At 44.7% G+C, this 23,969-nt stretch overlaps 2 protein-coding genes across 3 annotated transcripts; one reads left to right on the top strand and one right to left on the bottom strand.

Annotated features, from left to right (window-relative positions):
* The first annotated feature begins 1,417 nt into the window (after positions 1-1,417).
* slc7a7 (solute carrier family 7 member 7) lies at positions 1,418-17,043 on the top strand. Of its 2 annotated transcripts, XM_023972523.2 has the most exons (11): positions 1,418-1,514; positions 1,864-2,169; positions 4,108-4,760; positions 11,200-11,325; positions 11,579-11,723; positions 14,220-14,343; positions 14,527-14,630; positions 14,814-14,910; positions 15,338-15,487; positions 15,735-15,918; positions 16,245-17,043. In XM_023972523.2, exons 3-11 carry the CDS (start codon positions 4,256-4,258, stop codon positions 16,319-16,321), a joined length of 1,512 nt encoding a protein of 503 aa, XP_023828291.1. In that variant the 5' UTR covers positions 1,418-1,514; positions 1,864-2,169; positions 4,108-4,255; the 3' UTR covers positions 16,322-17,043. The 2 variants fall into 2 exon arrangements, with proteins under 2 accessions (XP_023828291.1, XP_023828298.1); XM_023972530.3 differs by lacking the exons at positions 1,418-1,514; positions 1,864-2,169 and adding an exon at positions 2,741-2,950.
* oxa1l (OXA1L mitochondrial inner membrane protein) lies at positions 16,244-23,752 on the bottom strand. Its single transcript, XM_023972544.2, has 10 exons — positions 23,612-23,752; positions 22,756-22,890; positions 22,056-22,332; positions 21,713-21,856; positions 21,451-21,536; positions 21,085-21,249; positions 20,703-20,807; positions 18,247-18,409; positions 17,973-18,053; positions 16,244-17,786 (listed from the first exon to the last, which is right to left on the bottom strand). The coding sequence occupies exons 1-10, from the start codon at positions 23,720-23,722 to the stop codon at positions 17,638-17,640; spliced, it is 1,416 nt and encodes a 471-aa protein (XP_023828312.1). The 5' UTR covers positions 23,723-23,752; the 3' UTR covers positions 16,244-17,637.
* Positions 23,753-23,969: the final 217 nt, after the last annotated feature.

Here is a 23,969-nt window from a genome sequence, read left to right as displayed (position 1 = left end):
GTCTGCTTTTAATCGATTTATCATCAATGAGCAGTGGTGGAAAAAGTACCCAATTTTCATACTTGAGTAAAAGTATAGATACCTTAATAGAAAGTTACTCAAGTAAAAGTCACCCAGTAAAATACTACTTGAGTAAAAGTCTAAAAGTACTTGGTTCTAAATATACTTAAGTAGTAAAAGTACATGTAATTGCTCAAATATATTTAAGTATCAAAACTAAAAGTACAAATCATTTCAAATTCCTTATATTAAGCAAAGCAGACAGCACCATTTTCTTGTTTTGAAAATGTACGGATAGTCAGGGGCACACTCCAATGCTTTACAAATGATGCATTTGTGTTTAGTGAGTCCGCCAGGTCAGAGGCAGTAGGGATGACCACATGTTATCTTGATAAGTGCGTGAATTGGACCATTTCCCTGTCCTGCTAAGCATTCAAAATGTAACAAGTACTTTTGGGTGTCAAGGAAAATGTATGGAGTAAAAAGTACATTATTTTCTTTAGGAATGTAGTGAAGTAAAAGTAAAAGTAGTCAAAAATATAAATAGTAAAGTACAGATACCCAAATTAACTACATAAGTAGTGCTTTAAAGTATTTTTACTTATGTACTTTACACCACTGTCAATGATCATGAATCACTTCAGATGAAGTTTCAAAATCATGTTCCAAAACTAATGTTAATTGTTTAAATATCTAACTACATCCAGAACAAAGTTCAAAGTTCTGCCAATCATGAACACTGACTCAACACAAAAGCAGAGATACCACAATAAGCCTAATGATGTTTTAGACAATAAGCCTAATGATGTTTTAGAGGCAAGCTAGCAACTGGAAGATTGCCAGTTTGAATCCCAGGTCTGACGGGAAAAATCTGTCAGGAAGTGAGCTGGCAACTGGAGTGTTGCTGGTGTCAAATCGGAGATACCATTACCTGCCGGTGTGCCCTTGAGCAAGGCACGCAACCCCCCACAACAATAGATCGTCGGGCGCCAAACCTGTAGGTGTATGTAGGTGTGTCTTTCAGAGGGGTTGGGTTAAAAGCAGAAGTCAAATTTCAGTAAGTGGAACAACAAAATGATTCAAACCGTTCATTTGCCAACATTGAGGAATTGGAGGTGTGTAGCAAATTATGACCAGAAGACGGAGCTGTGTAACCAATTTTGAGCTCCCTTATCAATTCCAATGATTCAATGCAGATAGCTCCTCACGTGTCTTCGTCGTTAAATCAAGATTGTTAACTATTTGATTCAACAATAATACAGTGGTTTCAAATATGATCACATGGCACATACAATAAATTAGGATAGTGATGAAAAATTCCAAGTGGCTTCGAGTCCTCAACATCCTTTGAATCATACTTGAATCATTTCTTAGAGTGATTCATCATTCATTTGATTCCCACGCTGCTTCCTACTGTGTCAGATTATTGACGATGACGAGCAAAGAAACATCAACAACAACAGCATTGCCTAACATAATAGCCCAAAACTAAAACAAGCATCACCATTCAACAGGTAGGCTAAAACAAGAATTAAAGGGTCACGTTGACTTTAATTGCCACAGCAGAAAGTATGCGTCAACTTGTGTTACAATATTGCTTCCGTTCCTTTCCTCGCTCCCAACCTGGGCTTCAACCAGGGTCCCTCTAAAATGCTACTAGCGCGCACCGCTAAACCAGCCAGTTCACACCGGGTACACTTTTGAATAGCCGAGTAAACATGATCAGGCCTGTTACTGCATTATTCATCAATTTGATGGGAAACAATTAATTTAGCAGTGAAACCCATTATCAGAGCACAGTGGCATTATAAACTCAATCCCTCCTCCATCTCCCTCCTCTTCTTTTCCCCGTCTCCTTGGTAGCATCTGGGACAGAAAACAGAAGTTCATCAGCTGATTAATTGTGTACCTTCAGACTCCGGTAGGAGGGCGAGCAGGGTGGCTGAAGCGAACGAGTCAGAGCAGAGGACGCGGCGTGACGGACAGATGGGGAAGGGCATCAGTTGAGAGCGCACAGAGATAGTTTGATCACTTTGTTACAATAGTGAGTAAAACAATGAGGGATGAAATGAACGTGGTATAAAAAGCTGCCACATAGGCTTTCGAGAAGAAGAGCAAGAGGACACCCAAGGAAAGGAAGCCAAGTTCAACTATAGCCACCTGGAAAAGGTAAAACCTCTGAATTAATTGGCATGTAACCTAACTAACCTACAGTAGCAATGCAGGGTTTTACATTTATATTATGTATTTCAAACACAGAGAATGTAGTTTGGCTGTAATTGTACATTTTACTATCTGTTCAACATGTGTTTTTTTCCCCCCAGGAGCTATCATTACATTACATATGAACTTCTAAAGGCATTCCTATGTAGCTAATGCTCATCAATAAAATGCGCTCTGTCAACTCTGCAGCTTTGACAGCTCTGCAATGAATAAGCTCTGAGTTGGCCAAATGATTTCTGCCAACTTGTCATACTGAATAGTTTATTTTTAGTTTTGAGAGAGTGAGCGAGAGAGAAGAATAGAGATCAGAGAGAGAGCGAGAGCATATATTTCAGGTAGGACACAGCAACCTTGAGTGGTATCTCTTTGAGTAGACTACTTATCAGTGCCTGCTTGGACCTTGCACCTCACTTCCAGAGCCTCTACTTGTGAACGTCTCCTGCCCTTCTGCCCTGCCCTTTGTAATCACGTGCCGAGACGAGGCTATCTACTGTCCTCCCTCGCAATCACTCTTTCTTTTGAACTGAACTCACATGCCAGGGCTGTCTATCTATCTGCACCATCTCTCCCCTTCTCCCCCACCCCGTCTCAACCCCACCACGGACTGTGTAGCCTACTGTATTCATTCGAGCTCTCTTTTCCGGGCGTTTTTATGGTGTAAGATTGATTCATGTGATCAGACCCGTTTTTACTTCCTGTGTCAGGAGGACGATGCTCTGTCCCTGGGGTATGATATGACTGCCTATCATTGACCTGTTGTTTTGTATTGTAATTGTTTTTCTCCAGAGCCACACAGATCTATAGATTATGACTCTGATTCTCTCTCTCTCTCTCTCACGCACTCATTCACTCCCACTTGTTTTCTCCAATAACTTTTTCTCTTCTGATAGTATGTGTTCTTTTTCTATCAATTGGTCAATATGTCTATCTACTTCATTGCTCTCTTTGTCTCTACCAGTCTCCTGTTAAGGTTTGCTTCTGGCTTAATTGTGTTTTGGTCTTATTCTGTGTTTTATCATCCCCTGTCATGCTCTACAGGCCAAGTACTGCTCATCCAGTCCAATCAGCATTATTGTTCACTACGACACAGTTCCGTGGTCTGTTCATATGTTTTTCAATCAACTCCCTCCCCTACCCTTCAGGCATCCCCAAAACAACTTATCTTGTACCAGAAATAGCCATTAAGTAGCTGGTGGCCCTTGCCCTGTCCTCTCTCTCACACAGAGCAGTATGTGTATGTGATAAAACTGTAGCTAGCCCAGGACCCCTGCCCGGCCCTGTCCCCTCTCTCACACAGAGCAGTGTGATGTGTTGTTTTGTTCATGTGCTGTCTGTCGTGACTGAGCATGTGTGATATACTGCAGCTGATGCGCTAAGATGCATTAACACAGCATGTGTCTAGTCATTCAAGCTCCATGCAGGCTGCTGAAGGTAATGAACTTTGCAAAACATGATGCTTCGGTTCAGCATGCTGTTGACTCCTAACAAAGCTTGGTGTATGTCACTGTAGAATAGTTACAGTTAAGGCTAAAAATATCACATCGGCAGTCAGTGACGGCCGGTAATGAACGTTATAGTGTTGTCAGGCCTGTGTGCCTCTCTCTCTCTCACTCTGTCAATACACTTAAGCTTAAAAGGTCATTTACTAAAACCCCTAATGGCTCTCAAATTGCCATCTGTGAAACCCTATCCGATAACCAACAGCGTGTGTGTGTGTCTGTTAACATTTGTATTTGTGAATTGTATTCAGTTAGTTACCAAGGTATCATACAAACAAACATTTATGTACAAAAAAAAGAAAAAGAACTGAAGGTTCCATTTGATGACAGCTTGGTTTCCACGGCAACACCCAAACACTCTCTTGTATGTCTCTTTTTTCCACAGATGTCAGAGGGACCCTCATAGCTGGAAAACAACTTTACCTAAGCTCTTATAACCAATCCTCTCCGCCAACTGACTGATTGACGGCCACCTGGTCCAATCACTGTTGCTCACTTCCCCACATCCCATCTCCAACCTCCACTCCACCACAATGGCGTCCTACAGCCCCGCCCCCACGCAAGCACACGCCACCAACGGCAGGTCGCCCTCGCTCAAGTCGGGCGACTCGGGGGGCGACAACGATTCCATGAAGCTGAAGAAGGAGATCTCTCTCCTGAACGGCGTGTGTCTCATCGTGGGCAACATGATCGGCTCGGGCATCTTCGTCTCGCCTAAAGGCGTCTTAATCTACAGCGCCTCCTATGGGCTGTCGCTGGTAGTGTGGACCATCGGCGGTATCTTCTCTGTGTTCGGGGCCTTGTGTTATGCCGAGCTGGGGACCACCATCACCAAGTCAGGGGCCAGTTATGCTTACATCCTGGAGGCCTTCGGAGGGTTCCTGGCCTTCATCAGGCTGTGGACTTCCCTGTTGATCATAGAGCCCACCAGCCAGGCAGTTATAGCCATCACCTTCTCTAACTACATGGTGCAGCCCGTCTTCCCCACCTGCATCGCCCCCTATCTGGCTAACCGCATGCTGGCAGCGGCCTGTATATGTGAGTATGTTATAGTCATTGTGTATGGGGGGGGGGGGGGGGGGTTCTTGTTGGTGTGTTGGTGCAGTACTGTTCCACTGTCTCTACTATAGCTTGGGCCCTGGGTTTTTCCTAACCACTGGAACTGATCAAGAAAAACTCGGGGCCCCAACCATAGTATGGGCAAGGACTTTGCATACTGACTGTGTGTGCGTTCACAGTCCCGTTTGTGCTAAACGTGGACATATGGGTTCATGCGCTTCTCTTTGTGGAAAAGGGGAACAGAAAGTAAATCACGGCATACCCACGTCAGCACCTCAGCAACCGAAGGGAACACTAGAGAGGTTGAGAGAGGAACAGCGAAGGGCGGACAGAGACAACAGACTACAACGCGTGCTTCCTGTCTAAAAGACCGAAGATAGGGGAAAGGAGAATCCACTCAACTATGTGAAAATGTCTGTGTGACTTGTCTTATCACATGACCTGACCAAGATAAAACTGCAAGCATAGCCCGTGACTCATGACAATAGTGTACTGTAAATTGATCATTTATAAACCAAGGGAGACAAGACGAATAGAGATTAGTAAGGTAATGTTGAGACATGGATATTGTTCTAGCAGATTAACTGGACCACACAGTCATATTATTCTTGTGAGTTTGACGGACATTAGTAGGTATAAGACAGACTACTGGGACAGATTAATAGGGGCTGTCATTGTAAATAAGAATTTGTTCTTAATGGACATGCCTAGTTAAATAAAGGTTAAATAAAAAATATCTATAAAAATAACAAACAAAACATTAACAACAAGATGGAACCCTGGGTCAGATACGGAATACCACTACTACGGCAACCAGGTGGAACTCTGTTACAATATTTACTAAAAGGGATAAGCCTTCTCCTTCAAGTTTAAAAAAATCACTAAAGTAATAATTAACACTCAATCCTCTAATTACAACACACACACTTAGATTAACAATGCTTTGAGGACTGTGAATGTGCTGATAGCTGCTAGTTAAAAAGGTAAAAGTCCTTTCTACTTCAAGACTGACTCCAGTCTTGAAGCATGGCAAAGAAGTGAACCATAACCGCAGTTCTAGGATCAGATTTCTCTGCACCCCATCCTTACCTTAACCATCAAGTGGATGGGATGGGAAAATACCTGATCCTGTATCAGTGGTTACAGGCGTTAGGGGACTTCAACAGCCTATGAAAAGACCAGAAACACCCCCAGGTAGAAATGAGCTATTACCACAGATCTAGGATCAGATTACCCTACTGTCAACCCCAACCTTAACCATCAGGCTGATTGAAAAATACCTGATCCTGTATCAGTGGTTAGGAGTACTCCGTACACCACAGGACTGCGCGAACCATGGCAGATGTCAATCTTCCCCTTATTTTGATCTCCCCTCACATCTGGTCCAGATCTAGACTATCCAACAGGACCAACCTGATCTACACCCTCCCACCCTTCTAGCCTTTCACTGTCAATACAACCACGCCTTGGACATCTCTGTCATCTATTAGTCCAGATCACTCACTGTCTCTGTCTGGACCGGTCTGGGTGGTGTGATATGTTATGTTTGATCTTTTACTGCAGTGGGCTAAATCAGGGTCACATACAGTGCTTCTTGGTTGTCTAAAACAAATCTACTTTGAAACAAAAGTATACACCTCACATACATGGTTATGGACTTAAAGAAGACACCTGTACCATGTCAGATATAGAGTTTGCGTCCCAATATTACACTTTATATACATCACAGAAGACTGAAATACACTACATGACCAAAATGTGGACACCTGCTTGTCAAACATCTCATTCCAAAATCATGGGCATTAATATGGAGTTGGTCCCCCCCTTTGCTGCTATAACAGCCTCCACTCTTCGTGGAAGGCTGTCCACTTGATGTTGGAAGATTGCAGCAGGGACTTGCTTCCATTCASCCACGAGCATTAGTGAGGTCGGGCACTGATGTTGTTAGTCCTGGCTCGCAGTCTGCATAATAGGGCTCTGTGCAGGCCAGTCAAGTTCATCCACACCGATCTCGACAAACCATTTCTGTATGGAACTCGTTTTGTGCACGGGGGCATTGTCATGCTGAAACAGGAAAGGGCCTTCCCCAAACTGTTGCCACAAAGTTGGATGCACAGGATCATCTACAATGTCATTGTCTGCTGTATCATTAAGATTTCCCTTCACTGGAACTAAGGGGCCTAGCCCGAACCATGAAAAACAGCCCCAGACCGTTATTCCTCCTCCACCAAACTTTACAGTTGGCACTATGCATTGGGGCAGGTAGCGTTCTCCTGTCATCCGTCAAATCCAGATTCGTCCGTCGGACTGCCACATAATAAAGCGTGATTCGTCATTCCAGAGAACGCGTTTCCACTGCTCCAGAGTCCAATGGCAGCAAGCTTTACACCACTCCAGCCAACTCTTAGCATTGCGCATGGTGATCTTAGGCTTGTGTGCGGCTGCTCGGCCATGGAAACSCATTTCATGAAGCTCCCGACGAACATTTATTGTGCTGACGTTGCTTCCAGAGGCAGTTTGGAACTCYGTAGTGAGTGTTGCAACCGAGGACAGACGATTKTTTTTCAGCACTCGTCGTCCCGTTCTGTGAACATCTGTGGCCTACCACTTCGCTTCCCAATAACAGCACTTACAGTTGCATGGGGCAGCTCTAGCAGAGCAGACATTTGCCGAAGTGACTTGTTGGAAAGGTGGCATCCTATGACGGTGCCACATTGAAAGTCACTGAGCTCTTCAGTAAGGCCATTCTACTGCCGATGTTTGTCTATGGAGATTGCATATCTGTGTGCTCGATTTTATACACCTGTCAGCAACAGGTGTTGCTGAAATAGCCAAATCCATTAATTTTAAGGGGTGTCCACATACTTTTGTATATACAGTGCCTTGCAAAACTATTATACTTATTTTGTTGCATTACAACCTGTAATTTAAATAGATTTTTATTTGGATTTCATGTAATGGACATACACAAAATAGTTCAAATTGGTGAAGTGAAATGAAATAAATTACTTGTTTAAAAAATATTTATAACTGAAAAGTGGTTGGTGCATATGTATTCACCCCCCTTCCTATGAAGCCCCTAAATAAGATCTGGTGCCACCAATTACCTTCAGAAGTCATATAATTAGTTAGATTGCACACAGGTGGACTTTATTTAAGTGTCACATGATCTTTCACATGATCTCAGTATATATACACCTGTTCTGAAAGGGCCCCAGAGTCTGCAACTCTGCTAAGCAAGGGGCACCACCAAGCAAGCGGCACTATGAAGACCAAGGAGCTCTCCAAACAGGTCAGAGACAAAGTTGTGAAGAACAGATCAGGGTTGGGTTCTAAAAAAAATATCAGAAACATTGAACATCCCACGGAGCACCATTAAATACATTATTAAAAAATMGAAATAATATGGCACCACAACAAACCTGGCACCACAAATATGGCACCACAACAACGAGAGGGCTGCCAAACCAAAACTCACAGACCAGGCAAGGAGGATATTAATCAGAGAAGCAAAAAAGAGACCAAAGATAACCCTGAAGGAACTGCAAAGCTCCACAGCGGAGATTGGAGTATCTGTCCATAGGACCACTTTAAGCCGTACACTCCACAGAGCTGGGCTTTACGGAAGAGTGGCCAGAAAAAAGCCATTGCTCAAAGAAAAAAATAAGCYAACACGTTTGGTGTTCTCCAAAAGGCATGTGGGAGACTCCCCAAACATGGAAGAAGGTACTCTGGTCAGAGCTAATTGGCCATCAAGGAAAACACTATGTCTGGCGCAAACCCAACACCTCTCATCACCCCGAGAACATCATCCCCACAGTGAAGCATGGTGGTGGCAGCATCATGCTGTGGGGATGTTTTTCATCGGCAGAGACTGGGAAACTGGTCAGAATTGAAGGAATGATGGATGGCGCTAAATACGGGGAACTTCTTGAGGGAAACCTGTTTCAGTCTTCCAGAGATTTGAGACTGGGARGGAGGTTCACCTTCCAGCAGGACAATGACCCTAAGCATACTGCTAAAGCAACACTCAAGTGGTTTAAAGGGGAAACATTTCAATGTCTTGGAATGACCTAGTCAAAGCCCAGACCTTAATCCAATTGAGAATCTGTGGTATGACTTAAAGATTGCTGTACACCATCAAAACCCATCCAAATTGAAGGAGCTGAAGCAGTTTTGCCTTGAAGAATGGGCAAACATCCCAGTGGCTAGATGTGCCAAGCTTATAGAGACAGCTTATAGAGACATAACAACACCTGCACAGGATCGGTACATCCGAACATCACACCTGCGGGACAGGTACAGGATGGCAACAAGAACTGCCCGAGTTACACCAGGAARGCTCAATCCCTCCATCAGGGCTCAGACTGTCCACAATAGGCTGAGAGAGGCTGGACTGAGGGCTTGTAGGCCTGTCGTAAGGCAGGTCCTCACCAGACATCACCGGCAACAACGTCGCCTATGGGCACAAATCCACTGTCGCTGGACCAGACAGGTCTGGCAAAAAGTGGTCTTCACTGACGAGTTTTGTCTCACCAAGGGTGATGGTCGGATTCGCGTTCATTGTCGAAGGAATGAGCGTTACACCAAGGCCTGTACTCTGGAGCGGGACGATTTGGAGGTGGAGGGTCCGTCATGGTCTGGGGCGGTGTGTCACAGCATCATCGGACTGAGCTTGTTGTCATTGCAGGCAATTTCAACACTGTTCGTTACAGGGAAGACATCCTCCTCCCTCATGTGTTACCCTTCCTGCAGGCTTATCCTGACATGACCCTCCAGCATGACAATGCCACCAGCCACACTGCTCGTTCTGTGCGTGATTTCCTGCAAGACAGGAATGTCAGTGTTCTGCCATGGCCAGCGAAGAGCCCGGATCTCAATCCCATTGAGCACGTCTGGGATCGGAGGGTGAGGGGCCAGGGCCATCCCCCCCCCCCCCAAAAATTTCCCGGGAACTTGCAGGTGCCTTGGTGGAAGAGTGGGGTAACATCTCACAGCAAAGACTGGCAAATCTGGTGCAGTCCATGATGAGGAGATGCACTGCAGTACTTAATGCAGCTGGTGGCCACACCAGATACTGACTGTTACTTTTGATTTTGACCCCCCTCTTTGTTCAGGGACACATTATTCCATTTCTGTTAGTCACATGTCTGTGGAACTTGTTCAGTTTATGTCTCAGTTGTTGAATCTTATGTTCATACAAATATTAACACATGTTAAGTTTGCTGAAAATAAACGCAGTTGAAAGTGAGAGGACGTTTCTTTTTTTGCTGAGTTGTGATATGAACTTGAGTGTTAATCGTTTAGGCAAACACTGTATGGTACATGACATAATGTGTGAGATATATAGGGTGTGTCTAAAACGGCACTGATCAAAAGTAGTTTACTACATAGGGAATAGGGTGACGTTTGGGATGTCACCATTTTGAAATGAGGGATACATTGAATASGTATTCAATCTCAGTGAAAGGGAGAACAGTAATGATTCAGACTGGACCATCCTATGAATCTATCTCCATGTAACTTTATTATCTTGAAGGAACAAACACTGATAAGGACAGAGAGAGAGAGAGAGAGATAAGGTTAACTGGAAAACATGTTTTCTTAACTGGGGGAGCAGGGTACTACAAGGACACAGTTAGCAACTGTCTGTATCTGTCAGTAAGTCGATTGGACAGTCAGTCAGCCAGTCTGTATCTGTCAGTAAGCCAGTCAGTTTGTCAGTCAGGCAGCCAGTCTGTATTTGTCAGTAAGCTAGTCAGTCAGGCAGTCAGTCTGTATTTGTCAGTAAGCTAGCCAGTCAGGCAGTCAGTGTGTATTTGTCAGTTAGCTAGCCAGTCAGGCAGTCAGTGTGTATTTGTCAGTAGCTAGCCAGTCAGGCAGTCAGTGTGTATTTTTCAGTCAGTCAGCCAGGAAGCTAGACAGTCAGTCAGTGTGTATTTGTCAGTCAGTCAGCCAGGAAGCTAGACAGTCAGTCAGTGTGTCAGTATGTTAGTACTTTGACTGATGTTTTGTCGAGGTCTTTAAATAATTTCAAGGATTGCACTTTATCTGTCTGCTCTCTGCTCTTTCCTTCTGTGGAAAACAACTGGCTGGACTGCTGCAGTCAGCAGCCTCATTTCCTCAAGCTATGCAGACTCTAAAACTAGAACACGCACACACATACATGTCAGCGGAGGGGCCAATCTGAGTCCAGACTTGCTCATCCACAAGGAATTCTGACTCTCAGGGACCCCGTTATGTAGATCGATAAGCCTACACTGAGGCATAATGGTGTTGCTATAGTAGGCACCTCAGACCCATGCAGCTCAGCCACACAATGCAGTGTGCGCGTGTGTGTGTGTGTGTGCGTGCGCTCTGTCTCTCTTTCTCACTCCGCAGTAGCATGTAGATCTTAATGTCTGTGTTTCTCCCACAGGTTTGCTGACCTTTGTGAACTGTGCCTATGTGAAGTGGGGGACGCGTGTCCAGGACTTCTTCACTTATGCTAAGGTCATCGCCCTCATCGCTGTCATCATCACCGGCCTGTTCAAGATAAGCCAAGGTACCGATGCCAGGATGTCTCGCGCTCAATACAAATAACTAATGTCGTACAAATATTCACCCATCCATCCACTGTACGGTACATTCACAGGCAGATATGCACACTGTGAACACTCGGACATGTTCCTTCACATACATTTATTTGACATACCGTACATATTTCTATCTTATATTGACATGCATTCATTTGCACCAGTGAATGTATTTATTTATGTACGTGTTATAATGCGTGTGTGTGTGTGTGTGTTCCTCAGGTCAGACACAGAACTTTGAGGGCATGTTTGAGGGCTCGTCGACGGATCCAGGAAACATAGCTCTGGCCCTTTACTCGGCTCTGTTCTCTTACTCCGGATGGGACACACTGAACTTCGTCACTGAGGAGATCAAGAACCCAGAGAGGTTAGGGGGGAGAGAGGGAGGGCAGGATAAAGGTACCAGTGGGCAAAGGGTTAACCCTCTGTAAGGAATCAGGAGTAGTGAAGGAGTAGAGGATGGGTAGCAATGAGAGTATAGTGAATGGAGGCTTAGAGATATGGAGGGAGTAAAGGCAGTGGTGGAAAAAGTAGACAACTGAGTAAAGATACCTTAATAGAAAATGACTCAAGTGAAAGTCACCCAGTAAAATACTACTTGAGTAAAAGTCTAAAAGTATTTGGTTTTAAATATACTTAAGTATCAAAGTAAATGTTATTGAAAAAATATACTTAAGTATCAAAAATCATTTCAAATTGCTTATATTAAGCWAACCAGAAGGCACAAATTCCTTGTTATTTTAATGTATGGGTAGCCAGGGGCACACTACAACACGCAGACATGATTTACAAAGATCAGAGGCAGTAGGGATGACCAGGGATGTACTCTTGATAAGTGCGTGAATTGGACCATTTTCCTGACCTTTTTAAGCTTTGAAAATGTAACTACTACACCGGCTCTGGCGCTCGTCTGTGGCACGGCTTGAAAACTATTATGGACTACACAGGGAAACCCAGACGCGAGCTTCCCAGTGAGCCTACCAGACGAGCTAAATGCCTTTTATGCTTTTAGGCATCAACAGCATTCTCCCGGATACCCTATTCGCATCCAATTCGCATACCGCCCCAACAGATCCACAGATGACGCAATCTCAATCGCACTCCACACTGCCCTTTCCCACCTGGACAAAAGGAACACCTATGTGGGAATGCTGTTCATTGACTACAGTTCAGCGTTCAACACCATAGTGCCCACGAAGGTCATCACTAAGCTAAGGACCTTGGAACTAAACACCTCCCTCTGCAACTGGATCCTGGACTTCCTGACAGGCCGCCCCCAGGTGGTAAGGGTAGGCAACAACACATCTGCCACGCTGATCCTCAACCCTGGGGCCCCTCAGGGATTTGTACTTAGTCCTCTCCTGTACTCCCTGTTCACCCATGACTGCGTGGCCAAGCACGACTCCAACACCATCATTAAGTTTGCTGACGACACAACAGCGATAGGCCTGATCACCCACAACGATGAGACAGCCTATAGGGAGGAGGTCAGAGAACTGGCAGTGTGGTGCCAGGACAACAACCTCTCTCTCAATGTGAGCAAGACAAAGAAGCTGATCGTGGACTACAGGAAAAGGCGGGCTGAACGGGTCCCCATTAACATCAACGGGGCTGTAGTGGAGCGGGTCGAGAGTTTTCCAAGTTCCTTGGTGTCCACATCAACAATAATCTATCATGGTCCAAACACACCAAGACAGTCGTGAAGAGGGCACGCCAACACCTTTTCCCCCACAGGAGACTGAAAAGATTTGGCATGGGTCCTCAGATCCTCAAAAAGTTCTACAGCTGCACCATCGAGAGCATCCTGACCGGTTGCATCACTGCCTGTATGGCAATTGCTCGGCATCTGACCGTAAGGCACTACAGAGGGTAGTGCATATGGCCCAGTGCATCACTGGGGCCAAGCTTCCTGCAATCCAGTACCTATATAATAGGTGGTGTCAGAGGAAAGCCCTTAAAATTACCCCCTGTATATATAGCCTCGTTATTGTGTTACTTTTTATTATTTTTTACTTTAGTTTATTTGGTCAATATTTTCTTAACTCTTATTGAACTGCACTGTTGGTTATGGGCTTGTAAGTAAGCATTTCACAGTAAGGTCTACACTTGTAGACGGCGCATGTGACAAATAAAGTTTGATTTGATTTAATACTTTTGGCTGTCAGGGAAAATGTATGGAGTAAAAAGTACATTATTTTCTTTAGGAATGTAGTGAAGACAAAGTTGTCATAAAATATGTATAGTAAAGTAAAGTGCAGATCAACCCCCCAAATACTTAAGGAGTACTTTAAAGTATTTTTACTTAAGTACTTTACACCACTAAGTAAAAGGATGAGAGGGCATAGGTGTAGAATGAAGGGAAGACATGAGAGGATGCAAGTGTAATAAGGAGAGGGGTAGGAGTATGTAGGAATATATATGGAGTGGTTGTGATTGGTAGAGAATGTCAAGTAGTAGTGATTGATGAGGCCAGGATGGGAGGTATGGAAAGGGATAACATACTGACTGAATGGGTGGTCATGTTTTATGCAGGGGAAGGCGAGGGGCTCCTCCTCCTGAGGGAAGGATTTATCTGATCCCCTTGGCTCTGATTCACACACTTAAACGCTGATGAAATGGAGCAAGACTGACATGACTGGATCACAAGCTACTTCCAGGAGTTCTCAGGCAGATTATGTGACAAGCACACCCCGCCTCCTCCCTCTGCTCCTCCCCCTGCGCCTCCAACTCAACTCTTGACCCGTTCACTCATGGAGAACCCTGGATGTATCCGAGCCACTTAAATGTTTTCCTACTTGCTGTGTTGTTTTCTGAATCTAAGTGTCTCTGTCTCCCCCTGGTGTTTTGTTTGTGTGATCTACAGGAACCTGCCCCTGGCCATCGCCATCTCCATGCCCATCGTCACGGTGATCTACATCCTGACCAATGTTGCCTACTACACTGTGCTGCCCATTCCCGCCATCCTGGACAGTGACGCTGTGGCTGTGGTAAGTTCACTTCGGATCGAAATAGGATTCCCTGTACATGACACAGCATAAAGTCGGTTCTATACAGTACGTCAGATGTATACAATTCTATCTGCAGTATCATCCCATTGAATCAGCCCAACATGACTTTGTCATAGGATGTACTGTAAGTGTTTTGAATTGGTTCTGTTTTTATTCCCCCAGACGTTTGCAGACCAGGTGTTTGGCGTGATGAACTGGACCATCCCTCTAGCGGTGGCTTTCTCCTGCTTTGGAGGACTCAACGCTTCTATCCTGGCTGCCTCCAGGTGAATTAGAATGCCATGACGGATACGCGTCTTAACTATCATTATCACATCATCGTCCTCCTCTTCGTCATCGTTACTGTTATCACTGATCCTCTCCTCCTTATTTGACCAACACGCGATAACCCTGTGTGTTTACTTGGTGCAGTGAGGTGGGTGTGACAGGTGTGTGTGTGTTCCCTTCAGGCTGTTCTTCGTGGGCTCCAGGGAGGGCCATCTCCCAGACTACCTCTGCATGATCCACGTCACCCGCTACACTCCCATCCCCGCACTGCTCTTCAACGTCAGTCATCCCGCAAAACCAGTCTCTGTGTGTTTTTGTGTGTGGGTGGGGGTGTGTGCGTCTGTCTGACTGTCTGTGTTGAAAACTGTGCATTTCCATTGTCTTATGGGTTGTTTTCATTGTTCAGTTTTGTATTTGTCCGAGTTCTGTGTCAACGCTCTTGTTTCTGCGTCTACCTAAAATGCGGACCCATTGTTTTGTCTGCCTCCGGGTTCCGTCTGTCCCAGAAATCTGCCTACCTGTCTCAGCAGTCCTTTATTTTAACCCGTTGTTCTGTCTGCCTCAGCGTTGCGTCTGTCTGCCTTCTCAGCGTACTGTTTGTCTGTCTGTCCCGTAGTGTTCAGCTCTCCCTCTTTCTACAGTGTCTATGAAATATAGAGTCTGTATGTACAGTATATTGACGTAGTGCTGTTGCTCTATACTATAGGGTGCCATGGCTCTGGTCTATCTGTGTGTGGAGGACATCTTTAAACTGATCAACTACTACAGCTTCAGCTACTGGTTCTTTGTGGGCCTGTCTATCCTGGGACAGCTGTACCTGCGCTGGAAACAGCCAGACAGAGTCCGACCCCTCAAGGTAACACAATCGTCCCCACATTCACTTTTTAACACCAATAGACTCAACACAAACCACTGCAGCCTATAGACACATTGACATGCAAACTTCCATTGGTGTTGTAACGTCTGAAGTGTTTGTACTGTAATTCACAATACAGTTTTGACTCTCTTTCACTGTTTGCCGTCAATATCAGACCCTGTTTGATAGTTGTGACATAACTCTTCTTCCCTCTCTCTGTCTTTCTCTCTCTCTTTCCCTCTATCAGCTCAGTCTGTTCTTCCCGATCATCTTCTGTTTCTGCACCGTGTTCCTAGTGGTGGTTCCCATCTACAGTGACACTATCAACTCTCTGATTGGCATTGGCATCGCCCTATCAGGAGTCCCCGTTTACTTCCTGTGTATCTACACTCCAGCCACCAAAAGGCCCATGTGGCTCCGCAGGTTCTTTGGTAAGAATCAGATGAATGTTTGAATTTAGTATAGGGTTGCAAAAATCTGGTGACTTTACCCAAATTCCCAGGGTTTCTGGAAATTCCCGGGGAATCTACCAAACCAGGATTTCTGGTAAACCTGGGAACTTTGGGGAAATTACTGGAATTTTACGACCCTAGTTTGGTATGACATGAGTTATGTAAGTATTTTATTTTGTATGCCTAAATTTTTTAAATCTACATTCTTCAACCAAAATGCACTTCTCATGCTATTGCTAGTGTCACTACATTGATGATGTATTTGATGGGTAGGTCTCTCATCCTCGCTCTCTCTCTCCCTCTAGCCAACTTTGGTCTGTTGATTCAGAAGGTGTGCTATGCTGTTGTGACTGAGTTGGATGTCATAGAAAAGTTGGAGTGACGAGATAAAAACCAACACACTGAAGACACACAAAACACCTCCTGGCCAGTATTTCCCTCAGCTGGCTGATTCAAACGGCAGCCATTCATTGGACCAAATCTCTGGCCAACCAATCATCGCCATGATATGTTCATGTTCATTGGACGATGACACTCCAGCTGCCTCTGAGGACGTTCCACAAACACACACTCCTGAAGTATCAATACTAAACCATTCCTATGCCTTACACGTTTTACTCAAATACTGATATTTATGATCTTTCGATGTAGGCTGTGTCTGCACAGGCAGCCCAATTGGTCTTTTGACCAATCAGATGAGCTCTTTTGCCGATAATTGGGCAAAATATCAGAATGGGGCTGCCTTTGTAAACACGGAGGTATAAGTCTAATACCTGTGAAGTGTTATTAATAAAATAACGAGATACTGAATACATGTAGGAAAGAAATATAATTAGAGGGCTAATTTGTTGTATGTGGGTAGGTAGATCATTGAAACAGCACTGCTGACAAGAAAGGTTGTCTTTGGCATCACCTGTAGTGAGGACTAGAACAGTAGAATATAGAATGTAGGTAGCTCTAGACACTTTTTTGTGTTCTATGTAAATGTCTGTCCCACCTGAAGCTTTTAAGATCTTTGTGAAGCAAGGGGGGAAGGTTGAGTCGATGGATAGTAAAACTGTATTTACACTGTATTTATAATAAATTACTGATAGAAATGTTAAATGACTTGACATTTTTTCTTCTAAATTCCCACCATGGATGAGTAGAATACAGACAGTAGTTGTAACCAGAGCAATGTATAGAAATCGGCCAGGGTTTTAGAACAGCTGCCATGTTTTACGTAACAATACGAGACCGCCGCCGACAAATCCCTATGAAATGACCCGCTGTAAACAAGCAAAACAGAGCAGCGAATTTAACACATTTTTATTGATTAGTATTCAGGATGTGTATCCAAGTCAACTGTGTTGTGGTGTCAACAAATTGGATCTGCTTTACCTTCTTAGTTTTCAAAACCTATCAGAAATAAAACAGCACAGCGGGGACAGTCAATTGTGTGTGTGTATATATTATGACTCTGGTTGTAATAATTCCATTGCAGTCATTCCAATGGATATAATCAACTATACGATTTCCTGTTTTCAAATCAGAATTCAGGTTGTCATAATGTACACAGAAGTTTGCTCTTTATTTAGAATACATTTATGACAAACCCTGCTCGCCCATGTCCTGTCGAACCAATCCCTCCACACACTTCTCTCTCAATAAATATGAACACCTTATTCATTGGGCCTTCAAACTGTCCGTCACTCTTCTTCAACCAATAGTCTCCTCCCATGGCCTCTTCTTACCACCGGTTGCCGGGGAGGCTTGTTTAGCTTTGGCTGACTTGGTTGCTGTTGTTGCTGCAATGGATGGTGTTGACTGCTGTAGAGGGTTGTGAGTAAAGGTCTGTCTCAATGGACCTGGTTGGAGAGCAAAAATATTAGGCTAAATAAAAATCCACTACAGAGAAACAAAAGCATATTTCTAAATGTATCAAAGAGGATGTTAAAACATTCCATTTAGGAGGAAAGTAAAATACAGTAAATGTAAAAATTGTTGATCTAAGAAAGGGGTTGTGGCGGGGTAAAAAGGCACCGGTGTCTAACCTTTTGATGCAATATCCAGGTGGTTCTTGATCCTCCTCTCCCTCTCCTCCAACTGCTGGGCAAGCTGAGCATTCTTCCAGCCTATAGGAGGGACAGATAACCATGTTTAAAAAAAGGGGGGAAAGAGGAGAATCTGTGTCTGAGTGAAAAGAAATGAAGGGGGAGAAAGAGAGAGAGGAAAATAGAGGCAGAGAAAGAGAAAAAAGCAAATCCAACCACGAAAGAGAATCATATTCTGACAGGTGACTCCATGACACATCCCCACCACACCCACCCTTCTTGATGGTCTCGAAGAAGCCGTCGTTCTGGGGCAGGGCGGAGGTAGGGTGTTCGACCCTCTCTGGGATCCTCAGCTTCTGTCTGACCAGGGGGTGTTTGAGCAGGGCCACTTGGGCCAGGGAGAAGCAGTTGGACGTCATCCAGTACGTAAACACCGCCTGGGGGGAGGGGCAGAGAGGAGAGAAATATATATGTCAATCAACCAATCAAATCAATGAAATGTATTTATAAAGCCCTTTTTACATCTGCAGTTGTCACAAAGTGCTTTCATAGTAATCCTCCGGCCTAGACCACAAAAAGCAAGCAGAGGTGCTCAGTCAAATAGACAGATCTGTAACACAGCGAACCTGCTGGGGTTTTACCTCAACGAGACTAACCTGGATAAATAAAAGGTTCTATGATGCTCAGTCAGACAGACACATTGACCCTACTGCTTTTTTACATCAACGAGACTAACCTGGATAAATCAAGGTTGAATAACAATTAAATGAACAAGCGTATCCAGGGCTACTAAATACATGTTATTGTTAGTAGAGGATGTGATGTAATATTATGATATTGCCACAGGGGGGAGCGAGAGAGAGCGTACAGGTCTTCACGGGTCCAAAATGTTGAACCCTTTCCTCGAAATAGACCTGGGACTTTCCCACCTGGACCCAGTATATCTAAAATATATACACTGCTCAAAAAAATAAAGGGAACACTAAAATAACACATCCTAGATCTGAATGAATGAAATATTCTTATTAAATACTTTTTTCTTCTACACTAGTTGAATGTGCTGACAACAAAATTACACAAAAATTATCAATGGAAATCAAATTTATCAACCCATGGAGGTCTGGATTTGGAGTCACACTCAAAATTAAAGTGGAAAACCACACTACAGGCTGATCCAACTTTGATGTAATGTCCAGAAAACAAGTCAAAATGAGGCTCAGTAGTGTGTGTGGCCTCCACGTGCCTGTATGACTCCCTACAACGCCTGGGCATGCTCCTGATGAGGTGGCGGATGGTCTCCTGAGGGATTTCCTCCAGACCTGGACTAAAGCATCCGCCAACTCCTGGACAGTCTGTGGTGCAACACAGGCGTTGGTGGATGGAGCGAGACATGATGTCCCAGATGTGCTCAATTGGATTCAAGGTCTGGGGAACGGGCAGGCCAGTCCATAGCATCAATGCCTCCTCTTGCAGGAACTGCTGACACATTCCAGCCACATGAGGTCTAGCATTGTCTTGCATTAGGAGGAACCCAGGGCCAACCGCACCAGCATATGGTCTCACAAGGGTCTGGGGATCTCATCTCGGTACCTAATGGCAGTCAGGCTACCTCTGGCGAGCACATGGAGGGCTGTGCGGCCCCAAAAAAAAAATGCCACCCCACACCATGACTGACCCACCGCCAAACCGGTCAATGCTGGAGGATGTTGCAGGCAGCAGAATGTTCTCCACGGCGTTCTCCAGACTCTGTCACGTCTGTCACATGTGCTCAGTGTGAACCTGCTTCAACTGTGAAGAGCACAGGGCGCCAGTGGCGAATTTCCAATCTTGGTGTTCTCTGGCAAATGCCAAACGTCCTGCACGGTGTTGGGCTGTAAGCACAACCCCCACCGTGGGACGTCGGGCCCTCATACCACCCTCAGGATCTGTTTCTGACCGTTTGAGCAGACACATGCACATTTGTGGCCTGCTGGAGGTCATTTTGCAGGGCTCTTCTGGCAGTGCTCCTCCTGCTCCTCCTTGCACAAAGGCGGAGGTAGCGGTCCTGCTGCTGGGTTGTGCCCTCCTACGGCCTCCTCCACGTCTCCTGATGTACTGGCCTGTCTCCTGGTAGCGCCTCCATGCTCTGGACACTACGCTGACAGACACAGCAAACCTTCTTGCCACAGCTCGCATTGATGTGCCATCCTGGATGAGCTGCACTACCTGAGCCACTTGTGTGGGTTGTAGACTCCGTCTCATGCTACACTAGAGTGAAAGCACCGCCAGCATTCAAAAGTGACCAAAACATCAGCCAGGAAGCATAGGAACTGAGAAGTGGTCTGTGGTCACCACCTGCAGAACCACTCCTTTATTGGGGTGTCTTGCTAATTGCCTATAATTTCCACCTGTTGTCTATTCCATTTGCACAACAGCATGTGAAATTTATTGTCAATCAGTGTTGCTTCCTAATGACAGTTTGATTTCACAGAAGTGTGATTGACTTGGAGTTACATTGTGTTGTTTAAGTGTTCCCTTTATTTTTTTGAGCAGTGTATATATATAATTAATATAGAGACCCGTTCCGAACGGTCCAAAGGACAACTACACCCGTTCTGTAAAGACCTGGTCGGATCCAGACCCTGTCCGAGTGAGGGAAGCAGCAGAAAATGCTATTTTTAAGCTACTTTATTAACTGGAGCAGATAAAGTGCGAGGGAGAGGAGGTAGAGAGAGCGTGCGAGAGACTGACCGTGGGGAAGTTAATGGTGAGAGGGAGGATGACGAAGGGCATGATTCTGAACACTGTCTTCATGGCTTTCAGGTTAGGGTTGTCCACACCAGACTCTGCCCCCAGCTGAGGAGAAGACAGGCAAACAGACAACAGGTAGGTGTTATTTAGGCTCAATACTGTTATTCCAATGTAAATACAATGTAATCAGTGACAATATTATTCATATTCTTGCATGATTCAATAAAACATTATTTWAAAAAAATTGTCAATTTGAGTGTCCATTTTATTAATTAAAATCAAGACAGCTTATTTTTCAGGATCAATACAGCTGGCCTCTAAAAACATCAGCTGACTACTAGAAGATACTTTCCTAGTAGATGCGGCAACACCATTACCGTACCTCCAGTATAGCGAACATGGTTCCAGTCACAGCAATGGGGAGGATGTAGAAAGGGTCTGCTGCTGTGAGGTCTAAGAACCACAAGCAACCTCCTGTCTGCATACTGGGGACAGGGAGGTAGGACATCTTTCTGAGAGCGATGAAGAAGGAGATGAAGACTGGAGTCTGGAAAGGAGGAGAGGGAGATAGAGAGAGGGGGGTAGTGACAGAGGTGTAAAAACATTGACAAAGCATAAAACATTGAGGAGGAGATACTATAGATAGCAGAGAGAGAGAGAGAGACGGAGAGAGAGAGAGCGAGAGACGGAGAGAGAGAGCGAGAGATGGAGAGAGAGCAAGCGAGAGAGACAGAGCGCTGTAATTTACCTGCACCAAAGGGACAAGGAAGCCACGGAGAGGGTTGACGTCATGTTTCTTCTGGAACATGGTCAGGTCAGAGTACGCCTTAGCAACTAGGAGACACACAGACATATTACCTTGAAACTGAGGGAGACATCGCACACTAAAACTGAGTTACAATGTGACACGAACGAGGAGTTACATAGTGGATAAATGCAGAGGGATGATCCAGATGAGTCATGAAACGGAAATGAGTTGAGCAGTAAAGAAAGAAAGAGAGAATACTAACAGTCAAACTTGTTTCCACTCTGTTTGGCCTCGTTCATCTTGTTGGTGAGTTTAGTCATCTCTGGCATAACGTTGTTCAGCTTGGCCGCCTCCCTCTGACCCTTCACGATGACCGGGAACACCATGATGCGAGCCAGCACTGTGCCTGGGGTGTGTGTGTGTGTGTTTTAGTGAATTTGTAGGAGAGAAACAGAAATGGACATAAGAAAACTCAGAATAGATAGCAAGAGCCTCTTACGACCAAACATCTCTCTGTGAATAGCTGACTGAAGTCTGGTGACTTTAATAAGCTAGACCGGCTGAGGCAAACCACAGTGAGAGTTCTGATGATGAGGCTGCCTCACCTACGACAATGGCTCCCCACCACGGCATCCCAATGTCCACATGCATGAACTCCAGTAGGTTCTGGACCAGGCCAACAGGAGTGGCGCTTCCCAGGCCCAGCTCTGATAGGCTCAGCTCTGCTCCCACCCCCTGCAGAATATCCACTGCGGTTGGTGCAGCCTCTAACACCTGCTCGGCGATTGGCTGTGTGATAGTAGAGGCGGGGTCAACGACGACAGGGCTGTCAATGGATGCTTCCAGCACTGGAGTTGCCYTAGGAATACTTTCACTTGGGACCTGAAAATATAACATGGCTTTTATTTTATATGGTGGTGATCATATCTTTCACACACCAGGTGGAAGGYTTTCCAAAGGGACAGGACAAACTATTATCCCAGAGGAAGTGTCTTAGATTTTGACCAAATGTATCAACTTTCCAGGCAATTTATCAAGGTGTAATAACCAGAGCATCCTCTGGTGTAATGTTCTAAAATACTTGACTTGGTTGTTCCTGTCTGACTACACTGCAGACGCRTGCCAGATCTCACAATGCTTGAATACGTTTTTAACCTATCAGCTTTCCACATCATATGATATAGCYATATGATGCCCAACTGCGGTCAATGACGTTGCACACAGCCATTGGTTGATGTAATGCAACGTCTGTAATGTAGTCAGGCAGGAACGCCAACACTGTATTGTACATTGACACCGACTCACCTGTGAGCCGTTGTGCCTGACGGACACCGCGCTGACCAATAARAACCTTCCATTGTGACGTCGACCGAGAACAGCTCTAGTTGTAGGACTCCTGCATTCTATTACTGTGTGAAGATGGGATCTCTGTAGAAACCTCTGTTTAGAAGGGGGGCACAATAACATGAATGGCTACAGTACACGAACAACAATCGCATGTTACAACCTTCAGTTGAAGATACACTGCTACTTTGTGGTCCACTTCACTGTGTGACTTATTGCAGGATAGGTTGGCTTTGACAATGCAGCAGCAATTGCAACAGAGTCAATAGACGTAACGTTACATATTTCTAGCTAAGAGAGCTGTATTGTGTTTTTTTTTCAATCGTCTGACGGAATGATCACCATATCACAAATCTCAAGAAATATATTGACTTTGGGGCTAATGAAGGCTCATACACAACGTTATTGCTTACTTGTCATATACATGTATACATATCACTGGTAGGTGTTATCAAGGCTGTATCATTCATAGAAAGCTAACGTTAGCGTTCCCATTTCAGCCGGTAACAAGCTAACGTTAGCTATCAGCTAACTAGCTAGCATGTCATAATTGACTGTCTGGACGTGTCAAATTGTGTATGTAGACAGGTGACCCGATCAGCTATCAACAATGTTGTATGCATACATGCGAACAACCATATTCCCCGATTCCTGTGTGTAGCATGTAGCTAGATGTTGATACAAATTTGAATTCACTTGCTAGCTAACGTTAGCTGGACATTGTCAAAGTCACAGGCATGCGCTTGGCGTGCTGTTTAGAATCGCTGTTACTGCTTGATGCCAGACAAACACACGAATTCAAGAGCACAAGTCAAACCTGGTTCCATCTCTCTGTAAATGAAGGGTTGCCTGCACTTGATATTCCACTTTGTCTTAAAAAACATCTTGTTAGACAACCCGGAGTCACCCCACTCCTGATCGCAGCCATGTTGGAATTGTTAGTAAAAAAAAATGTTGGTACGGAAAGCGTACATGGTCTTACCAAGTTCGTATTATCCTTAAACGCATTTTAATATAAATTAAAACTAGCTAGTAGGCCTATATTTTATTCACACAAAACCTATGTAGGCCGATATGAATCTTACTGTTAAAGGGGCAATCAGCAGTAGATAAATCWATTTTTGGACTTGTACAATAACGATATGTACCCATTGATTCTTGAGAATATAACTTAA

The sequence above is a fragment of the Salvelinus sp. IW2-2015 genome, linkage group LG3 (assembly GCF_002910315.2).
Source record: "Salvelinus sp. IW2-2015 linkage group LG3, ASM291031v2, whole genome shotgun sequence".
In the NCBI taxonomy this organism is placed as follows: Eukaryota; Metazoa; Chordata; class Actinopteri; order Salmoniformes; family Salmonidae; genus Salvelinus; species Salvelinus sp. IW2-2015.
Note: the sequence above shows the minus strand (reverse complement) of the source record. Positions and strands in the feature narration are given on the sequence as shown.

Excerpts from the sequence above, each read along its gene's own strand:
- slc7a7 (XM_023972523.2), top strand. The coding sequence starts at position 4,256 with ATGGCGTCCTACAGCCCCGCCCCCACGCAAGCACACGCCACCAACGGC. Across the intron at positions 14,631-14,813 it reads TCTATCCTGGCTGCCTCCAG|GCTGTTCTTCGTGGGCTCCA; the intron begins GTGAATTAGAAT and ends TGTTCCCTTCAG. Across the intron at positions 14,911-15,337 it reads TCCCCGCACTGCTCTTCAAC|GGTGCCATGGCTCTGGTCTA; the intron begins GTCAGTCATCCC and ends TCTATACTATAG.